General features: G+C 55.2%; 3 protein-coding genes across 4 annotated transcripts in view; 2 read left to right on the forward strand and 1 right to left on the reverse strand.

Annotated features, from left to right (window-relative positions):
* Positions 1-14,362, forward strand: part of RNF14 (ring finger protein 14) — a 362,683-nt gene that overhangs the window by 62,981 nt on the left and 285,340 nt on the right. The gene's annotated exons all lie outside the window — the stretch shown is intronic.
* On the forward strand, positions 66-4,225 carry RELL2 (RELT like 2). Its single transcript, XM_069483795.1, has 8 exons — positions 66-861; positions 1,292-1,531; positions 1,924-1,989; positions 2,085-2,151; positions 2,593-2,778; positions 3,051-3,426; positions 3,546-3,579; positions 3,826-4,225. The coding sequence occupies exons 2-7, from the start codon at positions 1,348-1,350 to the stop codon at positions 3,576-3,578; spliced, it is 912 nt and encodes a 303-aa protein (XP_069339896.1). The 5' UTR covers positions 66-861; positions 1,292-1,347; the 3' UTR covers position 3,579; positions 3,826-4,225.
* FCHSD1 (FCH and double SH3 domains 1) lies at positions 2,431-13,810 on the reverse strand. Of its 2 annotated transcripts, none has more exons than XM_069483792.1 (20): positions 13,739-13,810; positions 13,424-13,521; positions 12,789-12,834; positions 12,320-12,387; positions 11,849-11,990; positions 11,624-11,760; positions 11,448-11,511; positions 10,430-10,558; positions 9,853-9,975; positions 9,574-9,669; positions 9,085-9,204; positions 8,566-8,670; positions 8,239-8,400; positions 7,503-7,631; positions 7,341-7,424; positions 7,056-7,173; positions 6,703-6,923; positions 5,808-5,895; positions 4,861-4,916; positions 2,431-4,722 (listed from the first exon to the last, which is right to left on the reverse strand). In XM_069483792.1, exons 1-20 carry the CDS (start codon positions 13,757-13,759, stop codon positions 4,657-4,659), a joined length of 2,073 nt encoding a protein of 690 aa, XP_069339893.1. In that variant the 5' UTR covers positions 13,760-13,810; the 3' UTR covers positions 2,431-4,656. The 2 variants fall into 2 exon arrangements, with proteins under 2 accessions (XP_069339893.1, XP_069339895.1); XM_069483794.1 differs by having other exon boundaries at positions 4,645-4,722; positions 11,849-11,984; positions 13,739-13,780.

The raw sequence follows: 14,362 nt of genomic DNA on the forward strand, positions 1-14,362 counted from the left end.
CCGAGCCACGCCCCCTAGGGAGCCCCGCCCCGCGCCGGTCTCTGCTCTCCCGGCAGTTTGAGTTCGAGCGTCCGGACTTGGGCGGGGAAGCCGTAGCGTTGGTCCTAGGATGCGAGGTCCATTTCTTTCCCGGCGGGGGTCATATCCTCGGGAAGCCGAGCCATCCCTTCCAGCCGCTCGCCCCAAACGGGGCGCAGGCCGTGGTCACCTCTCAAGGAAGCGCCGAAGATCCAGCCACGCCGCCCCTCTCAGGTGCAGAAAGCCAGCTTCCCCAAGCCCGCTGGGAAGATTCTTGACTATCCTCTCGGTCCCGGCATCTGAGGGCAGGAGCTGCGCCAGGCGTGCGCGATAGACAGCGGAGAACACCCTCGCCGGACCTCCTGTCCCCCGCCCGGACCCAGACTCAGCGCCGCACAGTCCCCCCGGGGGGGCCCGGCGCCGTCACGCGCACACCCCATTTGCGCTCACACGCGCGCAAGGCTCACGCTCTCCGCCCCGCACACCTGCGCTCCGCCCCTTGGTCCTGAGCCGGCGACCGGCAAAAGCATTTGGGAAGCCCGGGCGGTTGCGGAGGTGCCCATCTCCTCCAACCCAGGCCCGGAGTTGTCCGAAGCCTGCCGCCGCTCCCAACCAACCCGCATCCCTCTCCATCCTTCCCTCTCCATCTTTCCCTCCCCCGCCCCCCCCGCCGGCTGCGGCACCGGTATCCGCAGCCACAGCCCGTAGCCGGTGAGGCGGCGAAGGGGGGAGGGGGAGGAATCAAGGGATGAGCTCCGGGAGGGCGTCGGGGGCCCTGAGCCGGACTAGGACACCCCTGGAGCCGGAACCCGAGGAGAAGTCGGAGCCAGAACCAAATCACCGGTACCGGGTGGGCCAGGTGGTCAGGGTGGGGGGAACCGAAAGGGGAGAGGTGCGGGAGTACGGGGAGGGGAGGGGGCTGCAGAGGCCTGACTCAGGCCAGCGCAGAGGAGGTGCAGACGCTGACTCAGGCGCGATTTCTGCTCCCGCCGCCTAAGAATTCCGTCCCATCTCGCGCTGCAGTGTCCTTGGGAGGGACGGAAGCGCGGACGAGCTGGAAAGGGGAACGCTCTGGGCGTCGGGGAAGCAGGACCAGGGTCGTGGAAGAGGGCTTGAGCAGTCTCCGTCTGACCTCCTGCCCCAGGCGGTATTGGCGAAGCAGCAGCCCTGGCCCGGACAGCTCCCTAGTTGGGTAGGGGGTGGGGCCGGACCTCTTGAGATGCGCTTGTTTCGGATCTTGAGGATGGCATTCCTACCCCTCCCCCATCCCCAGCTGCAGCCCCCTAAACCCAGGAGGCGCCCTGGCCCGCGCTCGCCCCCCAGGGCCTCATGTCGGAACCACAGCCTGACCTGGAGCCGCCCCAGCATGGGCTGTACATGCTCTTCCTGCTTGTGCTGGTCTTCTTCCTCATGGGCCTCGTAGGCTTCATGATCTGCCACGTGCTCAAGAAGAAGGGCTACCGCTGCCGTACGTCGAGGGGCTCAGAGCCTGACGACGCCCAGCTTCAGGCCCGTGAGTGAGGAGCCTGGAACTCTGGCTCAGTCACCTTTCTCTCTTACACCTTTCCCCACACCTCTTGCTGCCTCCCTGGCCAACAGACCCAGGCCAAATCCCAGTTAAGCCTACAGGAAGCCTAGGGATGCATTCTTGAGTCAGCAAGTGGGGTAACTCTACCCTGAAAGCAAATCTAGGGAAGGCAGCATGGGCAGGAAGGGTCCACTGATGGTAGTCATGGGCTCCCATTGACATCCCCATCTTTTCTGGCCCCTGAAATGCTAAAGGCCAGCATGATGGCAAAAAGGTAAAGGGGTGTGTCTTGAGCAATAAGCCATGGGGGCCACTGGGTAATGTTCCCCCAAAGCTGACTCATTCCTGCTTCCTCGCCAACATCTTTCATCCTTCAGCTGAGGACGATGACATGAATGAAGACACAGTAGAAAGGATCGTTCGCTGCATCATCCAAAATGAAGGTGAGTCTAGGCTGGCCTCTTGCTTCCCTCTGCCCCAACTTTCTCTTGCCCTGACCTCCACCTCCACTGACTCCCTCCTTCCCTTCTCCCCTCAGCTAATGCTGAGGCCTTGAAGGAGATGCTGGGGGACAGTGAAGGAGAAGGGACAGTGCAGTTGTCCAGGTGAGCTGGAAACAAGGGTCAGCATGACTTTGCTTGCCTTGGAGAGTACCCTCTCCTCCAGCACAATCCTCTCCCAGTCCCCTTGCATGTTTGGGGTTGCGGGTTGGACAGGGCTGGCTAACCTATAGAAAGAAAATTTTATAGAAATCCTGATTCCTTCAAACCCTATCTCCCATCTAGATGTCATCAAGCCTAACATTCACCTCTAATGCCACTGCTTTGGGTTAAGCATTGCCCTCCTTTTAGCAAACAGCCCTGGAAGGAAGAACACATGGTCAATAACATCCTAATATTGAGTTTATTAGATAAAGAGAAGAGTGCTGGGGCCTGGGGAAAGTGGGGCTGCTGGGGGCTTTAAGGAGCATGCTGAAAGAACAGGAAGAAACATCCCAGACAGGAAATGGAAATGTTACCCCTGCTCCCCTACTCCCTACTGTCCAGCATGGATGCCACCTCCAGCCTGCAGGATGGAACCCCCTCGCATCATCACACAGTGCACCTGGGCTCTGCAGCCCCTTGCATCCATTGCAGCCGCAGCAAGAGGCCCCCGCTTGTCCGTCAGGGCCGCTCCAAGGAAGGAAAAAGCCGCCCCCGGACTGGGGAGACCACCGTGTTCTCTGTGGGCAGGTGGGGATAGAGTGCTCCAGGGAAAGGGAGGTTGAGGTGGGGCCCCCAATGATCCAGCACCTGACCCCAGAGGTAGGCCCCGGCTCTTTCTTCCTGGACTGGGAGCTGCAGCAGGAGGCAGGCTGCACAATGTGCCCCCCTATCTGAGAAGGCCTCCCTTGCCTTAGGCCAGAGGGAGGTGGCCATCAAACCCAGGATGTCCCTGGTCTGAAGGGAGGGCCAAGCAGCTTCTGAACTAAGATCTTAAGTCCTCATGTTACCTCCTCTCCCAGGTTCCGGGTGACACATATTGAGAAGCGCTATGGGCTGCATGAACGTCGTGATGGCTCCCCCACGGACAGGAGCTGGGGCTCTGGTGGGGGGCCAGACCCAGGGGGTGGCCAGGGGCCTGGGGGAGGACAGCCAAGGGCAGGGATACCTGCCATGGAGAGGCTGCCCCCTGAGAGGCCACAGCCCCAAGCCCTAGCCAGCCCCCCAGTGCAGAATGGAGGACTCAGGGACAGCAGCCTAGTTCCTTGTGCACTTGAGGGGAAGCCTGGAGCCTCTGCAGAGCCAACACCGAGGACTGGAAGGAGGGGCCCAAGCCCAGGGCTGCCCACTCAAGAGGCAAATGGACAGCCAAGCAAACCTGACACTTCAGATCAGCAGGTATGAAGACATGGCCAGGGCTGCAGTGGGCTATGGTGGGCTCAGCAATTATTGCTCCCTACTCTGGGGGCACTGATATGACCCACCTCCTGTTCTCCCATTGACCTTCCCCCTTTCAGGTGTCTCCACCACGGGGAGCAGGAGGTATGTGAGGTGAGTCTGCCTGAGCCCTAAGTCAGGTAATCTCTTCCTCCCATCACCTACTTAAACTACTTAAGCCTATCAGCTCCCTGAACGCCCAGGGTGAACTGCAGGTGTAGTCTTTGTTATAAAGTCCTTGGTTTGGTGGTCGGGAATGGATATGTGCTCCAGGGATAGGGAAGGTCCTGCAGCCACTGGGGTAAAGCTGGGACAGAGCTTGAACAGGAAGCAACACTGTTACTCTTCCTCTCCTCCAAGCCTCATTCTTCATTGCGCTGATGGACCACCAGCTGGCAGGGCCAGGGGTGGGTGGGCATGAAGGCCCTCCCCTCCACTGGACAGCACTGCTCCCCAGCTGAGGGACCAGCTCTATTTCCACCTGGAGTTGCACGGTCTCAGGCTGGGGGACCTCAGGAGAGGTTCCCCCCATCCCTAGCCCCTCACTCTTTTTCCCTTTCCCCTGCCTGCCAACAGGCCTGCCTTCCCCACACCTTGCTCCACATGCTAGAGCGTGGCAGCTGGGAGCAGGCCCCTGCCCTTGGTGGGCCCCTAAAGCAATAGCACCTTAGGCCCCCTGCCCTCTTGGCACAAGAGGCCCAAGCTCTTGCTTGGCCTTCATGCCCTTTATTCACTGTCAATAAATCCGCTCAGACCATTACAGCTGCTTTGCATACTGGCTCCAGCTCCTTCTGACTCCCAAGGCCTGCTCTTCTACCCCCAACCCCAGTGACCCTGGCATCCAGAGGTGGGTGGGTCACAGAGCCCAGGTGGAGACATAGATGGGCTGGAGCCACTCAAGACTTTGGGGGATAGGTTCCAGCCCCAGAGACATCAGGGTGTGCCACTGCCCTGGAGATACGATGGTGGCAGAAGAGAAAGGGTAGTTATAGCCCTAGAGATGGCAGGAGGACACTGGGGAAAAAGGAATGGGTGCCAGCCCCAGAAATGGGGAAAGGGGAAGTTTCTACCCCTAGAAATAAGGGAGATTGCAGCTTTTGGCTGTGTTGCTCCGGATCATTGAGGGTATGGTCTCTGACAGCATGGAGATAAGGGCAGCAGCATCACTGGGGACAGTGATCCCCCTGGCCTTCAGGTGAGGGGATCTGGGTGGCCAGGATCCGGGGCTTTAGCTGGTGGGGGAGGTGGTGGACGCATCTGTAGGAAACACATAGTTAGTGCTCCACAGTCCTCCCTTGCGGGTATTCCTGTCCATTTCCTCAGCCCTGCAGACAAAGCAGGACCAATTGGAATGACCCCTCTGCATACAGTCTCCTCCAAGGCAAAGACCCTTACCGGCCTGAGTCGAGGTGCCATCGTGTCCAGGAGTCCAGGGAAGTCCAGGACTTTGTCTGGAAACAAGATCACAAGTCTTCAGATTTTGTTTTGTTCAATGCTGTATCTCCAGCACTTAAGACAGTGGCATTCTATGAATACTTGTTAAATTAATGAATAGACACCATCCTAGGTCACAAAATCCATCAATCCATCCATCCTCAACGAACACTTATTGGGCAACAGCTATATAATCAGCTCTGCTCAAGGTACCAAAGAAAGGGAGGTAGAATACACACTACTCCCACCTCCAATGGCTGTCAGGAACCCAGTGATGAAACATCAACCAACACAAGAAACCACTGAGTGCTAATTCATTCCAAATGAACTAGGTGTGTTGGAGATGGTGGTGACCCCAGTGGGGGTGGGGAGGGGTCAGGGAGGGAAACTCCCTGTGGAGAAGGTGGAAGTACCAGGTTTTAGAAAAGGTGGGCATTCCAAGAGAAAAAAATGATGACACAAAGCTAAGTATTTGTAGGATTCAAAGACACTAAGAGCAAAAAGTACATATTGGGAGAACACAGTGAAAAAAGTTGGCTAATTTTTGAAATAGTAATGATAAAACAATGACTATTTGTGTACTCTACAGACATCTTTTTTTTTAACTCTCACAACAATTCAATGAGGCAGCACCTTTCACCTCACTTTGTTAAGAACACAAACTGAGGCCCAGACAGGGTAAACAGCCCACCACAAGTCACACACTCAAAAGTGAAAGAGCAGGATTTGAACAGTCAGCCTGGTTCTAAAGCCCAGGCAAGCTCTTCTCATCATCAAGCTGTAGTGGACCTTATTGCAAGGTTCCTGAGAGCACAAAGAGGAATGGCGTGTGAGCTAGAGGAGGAGTCCAAGCTTCCTCCTCCTTCCTATCTGTTATCCTCCCAGAGCCCCCAATTCCCTCTACTCACCCCCAGGCAGGACAGGTGCAGGGGGCCCATCCAGCGCAGAAGTGGGTGCAGGTGGGGAGAAGCTGGGAGGAGAAGGGGACGGCAATGTCTGGGGGTAGGGTGGGCACAGAGTTATTACTGGCATGTGGGAAGGTTTCGCCAGCTTTTCCTCTCATTCCACCCTTAATTCCTGCCTCACCACTCCCTGATACAGGAAGTAGCCAACCACTTGTATTCAGGTGAGGGTTGTAGTTGATATATATAGTTCAACAGCCAGTATGTTTTGAACACTTACTATATCTCAAGTGTTCTGCCAGCATTTCACATGAACTAATTCATTCAATCCTCACCATTACCTCATCATTTTTATGACTCCTGTGTTAGAGGTGAGACTCAGGTTAAGCCATCTGTCCAAGATCATAGAGCCAGTTAGTGGCAGAGTGCTGGCTAGAACCCAGATCTCCCGACTCCCACTCCTATGCTCTTCCTGCTGTATATCCGTAACAATAGGTATCATATATTAACACACCTCCTGTGTGCCATTGTGCTAAGGGCTTTACCTCTATTATCTCTAATCATGATAGTGAGCCTGCTGTAGTAGGTATTATCCCCATTTTACATGTGAAAAAATAAGAACCCCCAATTCCCTCTACTCAAAGAGGTTAAAATCACTGCCCAAGTCATGCAATAGGAATTTGCACTCAGATCTATCCAGTACTAAAGTAGGACCTCCAAACCCTATGAGGGCTGCCTTGGTTTCCTTTTTCTCTGCCCAGCCAAAGGAGACGGGGAGGACCAGAACACTGTAGGAAGTGAACCTTGGAGGAGAGGGGCCATTAAGATAAATATGGGGCCTTACTGGGGAGGGAGGGTCGACCCAAAAGTGCCTGAGGATTCAGGGAAAATGAAGCCTAACCTGTTCAGAGTCAGACAGTTCAGGTGGCCCTGGGGGGCCAAGCAGCTCCTCCACCAGCAGGGAGGGGAAGACCCCAACATGGCCCCCAAATTCTCCCCTCCAGAAGCCGTCATCCACTCCATCTTGGGCCCGGGGCAGCAGACGGATGAGTGCCCCTTCAGGGAAGCTCAGCTCCTCTGCACTCTGTCCCATGTAGCTATACAGGGCACGAGCCAGGAATGCTACAGAGGCCCAGGAGAGATGGAGAGAGAGAGCAGGTGGTGGTGCCCCAGGACCATGACACCCCAGGGCCACACCACCTAATAACTCTTCTCCATACCAGGCCGTCCTTACCCAGAATTTCCTTTTCTTACCTGTGGGTTCTGCCCCTGAGGGATTGTCGCTGTCATGGCCGCTCTCAGGGAGGAAGAGGTCCGGAAAGTTGAGATACCGCTCAGGGACAAAGCCTACCTCACCGTGCTGGTTCCGAGCCTGCTCCCCCAGCAATGTGAACAGATGTCAGACTTACCTAAGCAGTCCACAACCCTGGCTCTCCTCCACTCATGCTTCTAGCTTCACCTGGATGGGTCCTTGGGGGCCACAGAGAAGTCCCTCCCACTGCCCCAACCCCAGGTCAGAACCCAGGGTCTCATACCCACCTTGACCCATTCGTCAGCATCTCCCTCCTCTATGACCTCCAGCCACTCACCCTCCGTGATGGTCAGCTCATCCTCACGCCCTGCCTGGGCCCCACAAGGAAGGATTCAGGACTTGGTTGTCCCCCACCCTTGCCCGTCTGAGGTCCCCAGCCCCATTCACACCTGATAGCCAAACACTACATGTGCAGGGCAGGGGAGGGGCCTGGTGGCCAAAGCTTGGGGGGCGGGCTCCTCAAAGAGCTCCCCTGTCTCCTCACATTCCTCAAAGTCAGAAAGTTCAGCATCCTCAGCCTGGAGAGGAAGAGAACAGACATGATTATGGGGCCCACTCTCCAGTACTGGTTGTATCTCATCTCCCACTCCTCCATCCTACCCCTAAAGGACACCGTGGATCACAACCAAAATCACCATAGAGCAGGATAATACTAACAGCAATAGCGGAGTTACAGTATTTGAGTGCTTACTGTGTGCCAGGCACAATGCTAAGTATGTTATGTGTATTGTCTCATTTAATCTTCATAATGACCCAGTGTTATTTTGTACAACTATAAACCTCATTTTACAGATGAGGATACTGAGGCTCAGAAAGGTAAGTCACTTTCCAAGATTGCACACCTAGTAAGTGGAGTGGTTGGTACTCAAACCACTTGCAGACTGCCCCCAAAATCTTACTTCTTAACCACCACATTATTCTCATAATAAAAGTTTGTTGAGGACTCTCGATGCCAGAAACTATGCAAAGAATTATACATGCATGATTTCACTAAACCCTTACAGCACCCTTTGAGTTAGGTACTATTGTGACTCCAATTTTATAGGGTCTTCTTTCCCTATAAGGGAAGTCGGGGAGTTTCACCCGCCTGGGTGGTGTATGGGTAGGGTCAGGGGAAGAACTCACAGTGGGAGAGAGGTCCCTCTGGGACAGCCGAGCCTCGCTGAGCCGTCGCTCCTGCTCCACCTCATCCTGGGCCTGGGTCATAGCTGGCTTCAGCCAGCGCTGCACATCCAGGCCAGCCCCCTGCAGCAGGGCCAGCCGGGCAGCCCCCTTCACCTGGCTCACCTGCATGGGGAGAAGGGAAGTTAGTGGAACCTGGCCAACTGTGTCTACTCTCTACCTCCCACCTCCCTCCTCCCCCCGCCCCATCAGCAGAAAGAGGAGTGGGGGGGGGGGGTTGCCTGAGACAGTGGGATCTCAGTGGCTCTAACCCCTAGGGCTGTGCCGTACTTGTGCCCGTCGGATGCTCTCCCTCACTTCCTGTAGCCGCTGTTCTATGCCTGGAGCCTCCCGCTCAGAGGCTTGTTGTCGCCTCTGCTCCAGTCGCTGTAGCACCTGGTTGGGAAGGCGGAGAACAGGGTGGGTGGAAATACTGTGGGGCATAACTTACCATGGGCCTAGTACTCCGCTAGTTGCATCACATGTATTATATCACGTAATCTTCCCTATGAGGTGGGTGCTATTGTAAGCCCCACTTTAATGATGAGGAAACTGAAGTCCAGAGAGGTTAAGTCACTCCCTTACTCAAGATTACAAAACTAGTGAGCAATAGAAGAGAATTTGAACCCAGGTAGGTCTAGCTCCAAAAGCTGTGCTCTTAACTACTGTGCCATACTGTTGCCTTAAAATACCCTTCCCTTCCCTCCAGTCTGTATCTCCAGGACACCCCCAATGGCTCCAGGATCCCCCTGTCTCAGCTCTTCTTGCTAACACAAGAAGGTGCACATGATACTTGCACCCCCACCTCACCCGATGCCCATGGTTCTGGATCTTGTAGTCTCGGGCAGCTCGGCTCGTCCAGCGCTGAACCTCTTTCTCCAGGCCAGTGTCCCCAGCCATGCCTTCTGCTCCCCGCTCCAGGGAACACACCTGAAAAGGACAGGGGGTCCTGTGAGAAAGACCTGAGGATGCTGCTTCTCTGCAGTTCCCTCCTTTTTCCTCTCTTTGTCTTGACCTCCAAGGATAGAGACCTTCAAGGATAGAGACAAAGAGTTCCAGAAATGGGATCCAGGTTGAGGGACAGACGTGGAATGAAGGGGACAGCATGGTGAAGTGACTGAAAGGTGGACTGGGGTGTGTTTTTTGTGTCCTGGTGCAAGGGAAGTGAACTGGAGTTCTCAAACCCCTCTCCAGGGCTTAATACTCACTAAGTTAATACCAAGACAAAGATAATGAAGGAGGCCTAAACCACAGTCCTGTTCCCAGGTGGCCTGGATCCAATAAGCAGGGAGGTCTCACCTGATCAGTCCCTGCTGGCTGAAACTGCTGAGGTGGGGTGGGGGAAAATACTCCAGGGTCCTGAAGAAACAACTTCAGATCCTGCTCCCAGCTTACCTAGGGTTGGGAAAAGTCAAAGTCACTCACTCCCTGGTTCCTTCTCCAACCCTGTCCCCAGCCACCTCTTAGAAGAGGACAAGGTGAGAAGGAAAGATATGCGGTGGGGAGGTCTATATTGGCAGAGGAAGGTAAGAAGGATCTCTGGGGAAGCTCTTACAGACCACAGGCCACAGCCCTCACCTGGGAGCTTGCCTGTCCCCCACGGCGGGCATGCTCCAGGACCATCTCTGCGGCTTCCAGCTCTGTGCGGCTCAGTGAGGTCAGGGGGTCCCGCAAGTGTTCTGACAGCTCATTAACCAGGGCCTGGAGAGAACCCCGAGATACTGACACCACCCTTCCTCCAGGCCTCTACTGCAAAGCAGGCTTTCTACCCAGATTTGGATGGGTGATAGGCATGAGGTATGGGAAGGAGGAAGAAGCACAACATTCTTCATGAAGAAGACCCTTATATGTGCAGAGCACTTAGTAGTTTAAAAAACACTTTCACATCTGTTCCCTCTTTTAAGTCCCACTAGTGTTATACAGTAGGCAGAGCAGGGGTAGTCCCTGATGAGGAATCTGGGCTTCAGAAGGGTTAAGTGTCCTGTACAATGTCATGCAGCCAATTAGAAGCAGAACCAGAACCCAAGTATGTATTTTCTACCCACTCTAAGGAGGCTGGGTCCCTAGTACCATCCAGCCTCATGGGAAGTGGGAAATGGGGAGGTCCTCCCCTCTCACCCTGCTGAGGGGCAAGGGTGTCTGGGTTAAGACTGGCCTTGAGCACGGCTGGCAGTTCCTCCTGGTAGTAATGGTCAAGGTGGGCATTGGTGGCCACCAAGTTGAGCAGGTACTCGTTGCGGGCTGCTTTCAGCTGCTGGGAGTACTGGACCGACTGGGCAGATAGCTAGGAGGGGAAACAGATGTTGCAGGGAGCTCTGGACCCCTAGGGTCTTTCCAAGACCAACTGAGAACCCAGATCCAGAATGGATTCTCACATTGTTGAGTGCTTGGCTGGCACTCTTACTCTGTGCCTGGCACTACACTAAAAAAAATCACATACTCATAACTCCTACTCAAAATCCTCTAGTGGCTTTTGCACACGTTTAAAATAAAATCCCAACTATTCCTTACCATGGTCCACCAAGTCCAACATAAGTTGGTCCCTTCAACCTCCCTGACCTCTTTTCAAGTGCTTGTCCCCTTGCTCACAGTGCTCCAGCCACACTGGCCACCTCTCAGTTCCTTTAGCCTACAAAGTTATTCCCGCCTCAAAGCCTTTGCACGCACCATGTCCTCTCCCTGGAATGTTCTTCCCCTAGATCTTTGCATGGCTAGCTCCTTCTTGACACTCCGGCCAGCTGTTTAGAGAGGCCTCCCTCTAAATTACACTCCTCTAAATCGTTACCCTTTATCATAGCACCTTGTTTTGTTCTCATCTTAACCTAATTGTTTATTTATTTACTCTCTGTCTCCCTGAACCAGGCTGTGAGGGCAGGAATGCCACTGGCAGTGTTCTCCACTGGGTACCCAGTGTTTAGAACAGTGCCTAGTACATAGAGGTCTTCAATAAATGCATATTAAAGGAATGAAAAAGAAAGGTATTATTTCCATTTTACAGATGAAGAAAATGAGGCTCAGAGAGATCAAGTAAATCAACCAAGGTCACCCACCTAGGAAGTAGGGGAGCCTGGATTCAACCCAGTCTCTCATACTTATGCCCCTGGGTTCCAAACCACTAGATTATTCTGCCTACCTCCTCCCTGCCCCCACATTCATGCCCTCACCCCCCAAACCTTGGTGTTCAGCTTCTGGAGACTGGTCCGAGAGTGGAAGATCCCATGGTCATTTCGGTTCAGCCTATGCAGACAAGACAAAGGAGTCAGAGTCAGGCCCAGCTTTGGTGCCTTGACACCACCTCCACACCCCTCCATCCTTCCACCTTGGGCTTCCTAACTCCTGTGACCCCCACCTGGCCTGGACATCAGCTGCCTTCTCCTGTGCCAAGGCCCACACACGTTCCCGCTGCCCATACAGCTTCCGACTTCGGCTCAGCTCCCGGACAGACTGCAGCACCTCAGCCTGCGCCCTCTGGAGGTTCTCGGTTCCCTAGCAGCATTTGACACACAAAAGTCCTGACCCAGACCACCCCTGGTCCCAAGCCAGCTCGTCCCTCACCCCATCCAGTGAGCCATACCTTCCTAAGCACCTGCTCCTTGGCACTCCGCCCTGCGCCCCCTGCTAGGTCACGGTATCGGTCAGACGCCTGGAGCCGGGTTTGGCCCCCAGCCACGGTGGCATCCAGCAGGCAGCGCCAGGCACCAAACACTGTCCTGCCCCTCCCCAGAGAAGGTCTATGTTGAGGAGACCCCACAGCTTCATGAGATGACCCCGCCAACACCATGAAAGACAGAATGCTTTCCCATCCCCCCTTGTCTGGGAGCCCATCAATCGATCAGCCCATTAGCTCAGCCACAAGGCTCACTCATGCCCCCCGCCCCCACCCACAGTGTCCTTGCTGGGTCAGCTCCTCTCCCGCTGCTGTGTCAGCTCTACCTGCAGCTCACGTTCCCTCCCCACTCGCTAGGCCTTCACCCCCACAGGTTCCTGGGGCTGAGCTCCCCAGCACTTTTGGACCCCTGTGACCTTCCCCCTCCATGGGACCTACCTGCTGTCCATCTCCCCGCTCCGGTGCCCTTCCCGCTTCAGGAACGGCCCTGCCAGTTTCTGGAGTGCCTGGTAAAAAAGGCATCACAGACCCAGTTCCCTTTCAAAGACCCACCCTGAATGGGAGAATATGGGATGAGATTATAATACCATTCTTTGGATGCATATTATGGACACTAGCTTTGCTAAATGCCTTACATTCATTAATTTATTTAATCGTTACAACAATCCTACCTGAAGGTAAGGTATTATTATTCTTCCCATTTTACAGAGAAAGAAACTGAGGCCAAGAAAGGTTAAATAACTTGTCCAAGGTCACACAGCTAATAAGTACACAGCAGAGACTTGACACAAGTCTGTCAACACTAGGCATTCACTCTTGACCACAACAGAGACATGCGTGGAGAGACATTGCTGGTGGTGTAAAGGAGGCTAGAACCAGAGGGAAGGTCCAGAGACAAGTCCCATACCTGCCCATACTCCCGTTCAATGGCTGCCCTCTGCTTGCTGTAGGATCTGTGGAGATTGAGGGTGGGGTTGGGGTGAGGGTGCAGGGTTACCGTTTAGTCCTATTCTCCCACCCTTAGTCCTCTACTCGCCTGGACAGGAGGAAGGGGATCGTCAGGCTCCTAGAGTTTGACTCCCGCAGATGAAATGGGAATGAACAGAGGGAGTCCTTGAGGTAACCTCAGGCAGCCGGAACACAAGACAGCCTCACCTCAGAGCCCCGGCAGGATCCTCCCCACCCCAGGGGGTCCATCTGTGGGCTTAGAGGTGAGTACTGATGGGAGCCTGGGTATGAGGTTTGCCAGCCTTCCAACAGGTCTGGAAGAGGGAGGGGGATTCTGCCCTAAGCTTGACTGTGGGAGTGGGAGGAGTGGTGTGGAGTCAAGGAGTTTGAGGCAGGATCCCCGTGTGTTTACGTCTGTGAGGGGTGGGGTGGGGATCATTGCTGTCCAGTATCTGGAGAGACAGGCCTAGGGTGAGGGTCGTGAAAGGGCAGGTCGGAGAGCTCTTTGCCCCTGTCCCCCCACCCCGGCAGATGTATGCTGGGGGAGTGGCGCGCCACAGTGAAGGTGGGTATAAGTGAAGGGGTCGGGGCTACCTGATGTCCTCCAGCAGATCCGCCTCCCTCTGTTGCCGGGTCTGAAGGATGCTCAGCTGTTCTAGGAAGCGAAGCTTCACCTCCTGGGCCGGTTTCACCTGTGGGGACAAGGGAAAAATGAAAGCCCTCGGCTCGGAGACCTGAAAAACACTCCGCGCAGGGGTGAGGGGGCGGGGCCGAGCTGTTTCCTCGGTGACTTCAGAGTTGGGCTCTGACCCCATCCCACTTGCCGTCTCCCACCCCAAGTCTGGTGCCCGCTTAGCTCCCCCGGCTCCCCCAGCCCGCCAGGAGTCCCCATTCCAGGGCCAAGCTCACTTTTCGGGGCGGCGGCTGCATCTCCGCTCTGGCCAAGGCAGCCAGCGACTCGACTCCGGAACTCGGGGAAGCCCCGCCCACGGTGAAGCCCCGCCCCCAACCTGGCCCGGTCCCGCCCACTCCTTGTCCGGCAACGCGCAGGGCGCGGAAACGCGAGGGGGCCACATAGGAACTAAACCTCTGTGGTTGCTGCGAGTACCCCGGAAGGGTCCGGATGGCGGGGCGGACGCAGCGTCTCCTGGGCGGTCTGGAGAACCCAGAGCTTGTGAGTCAAGACGCCTGGGTTCTATTTCTGATGTAGCCACTGATTCAGCCTGTAATTATTTCTGATTATTCACTTACATATGCGGATCCCCAGTCCCTGACCTAAGGATGAGGAATGGCGAGGAAGTCAATGTGTGACCAGGGAAACTGAGTCACTGGACACCTGGACGAAGATGTTTCTGACGGAGGGCGACCGAGCTGGTCCCAGACCTTTTCCCAATTCCCGCTGAACTGGAAAAGCCAGCGTGAGCAGGGTGAGAAAGACGCCTGGAGCGCCCAGAGGAAGAAAGGTACATCCTGGGCCCCACTGCAAACTAAATGATACCAGCAAGTAGAGCTGGGAGGACATGCGCCTGGGGC

This window comes from Eulemur rufifrons, chromosome 10, assembly GCF_041146395.1.
Source record: "Eulemur rufifrons isolate Redbay chromosome 10, OSU_ERuf_1, whole genome shotgun sequence".
NCBI lineage: Eukaryota > Metazoa > Chordata > Mammalia > Primates > Lemuridae > Eulemur > Eulemur rufifrons.

Bases quoted from the DNA above. Each gene is read 5' to 3' on its own strand.
- RELL2 (XM_069483795.1), top strand. From the start codon at position 1,348: ATGTCGGAACCACAGCCTGACCTGGAGCCGCCCCAGCATGGGCTGTAC. The intron at 2,152-2,592 runs GTGAGCTGGAAA...CCTACTGTCCAG, and splicing joins GGGACAGTGCAGTTGTCCAG to CATGGATGCCACCTCCAGCC. The intron at 2,779-3,050 runs GTGGGGATAGAG...CTCCTCTCCCAG, and splicing joins ACCGTGTTCTCTGTGGGCAG to GTTCCGGGTGACACATATTG.
- FCHSD1 (XM_069483792.1), bottom strand. From the start codon at position 13,759: ATGCAGCCGCCGCCCCGAAAA. The intron at 13,522-13,738 runs GTGAGCTTGGCC...TTGTCCCCACAG, and splicing joins TGCAGCCGCCGCCCCGAAAA to GTGAAACCGGCCCAGGAGGT. The intron at 12,388-12,788 runs GTATGGGACTTG...CTTTTTTACCAG, and splicing joins TTGAACGGGAGTATGGGCAG to GCACTCCAGAAACTGGCAGG.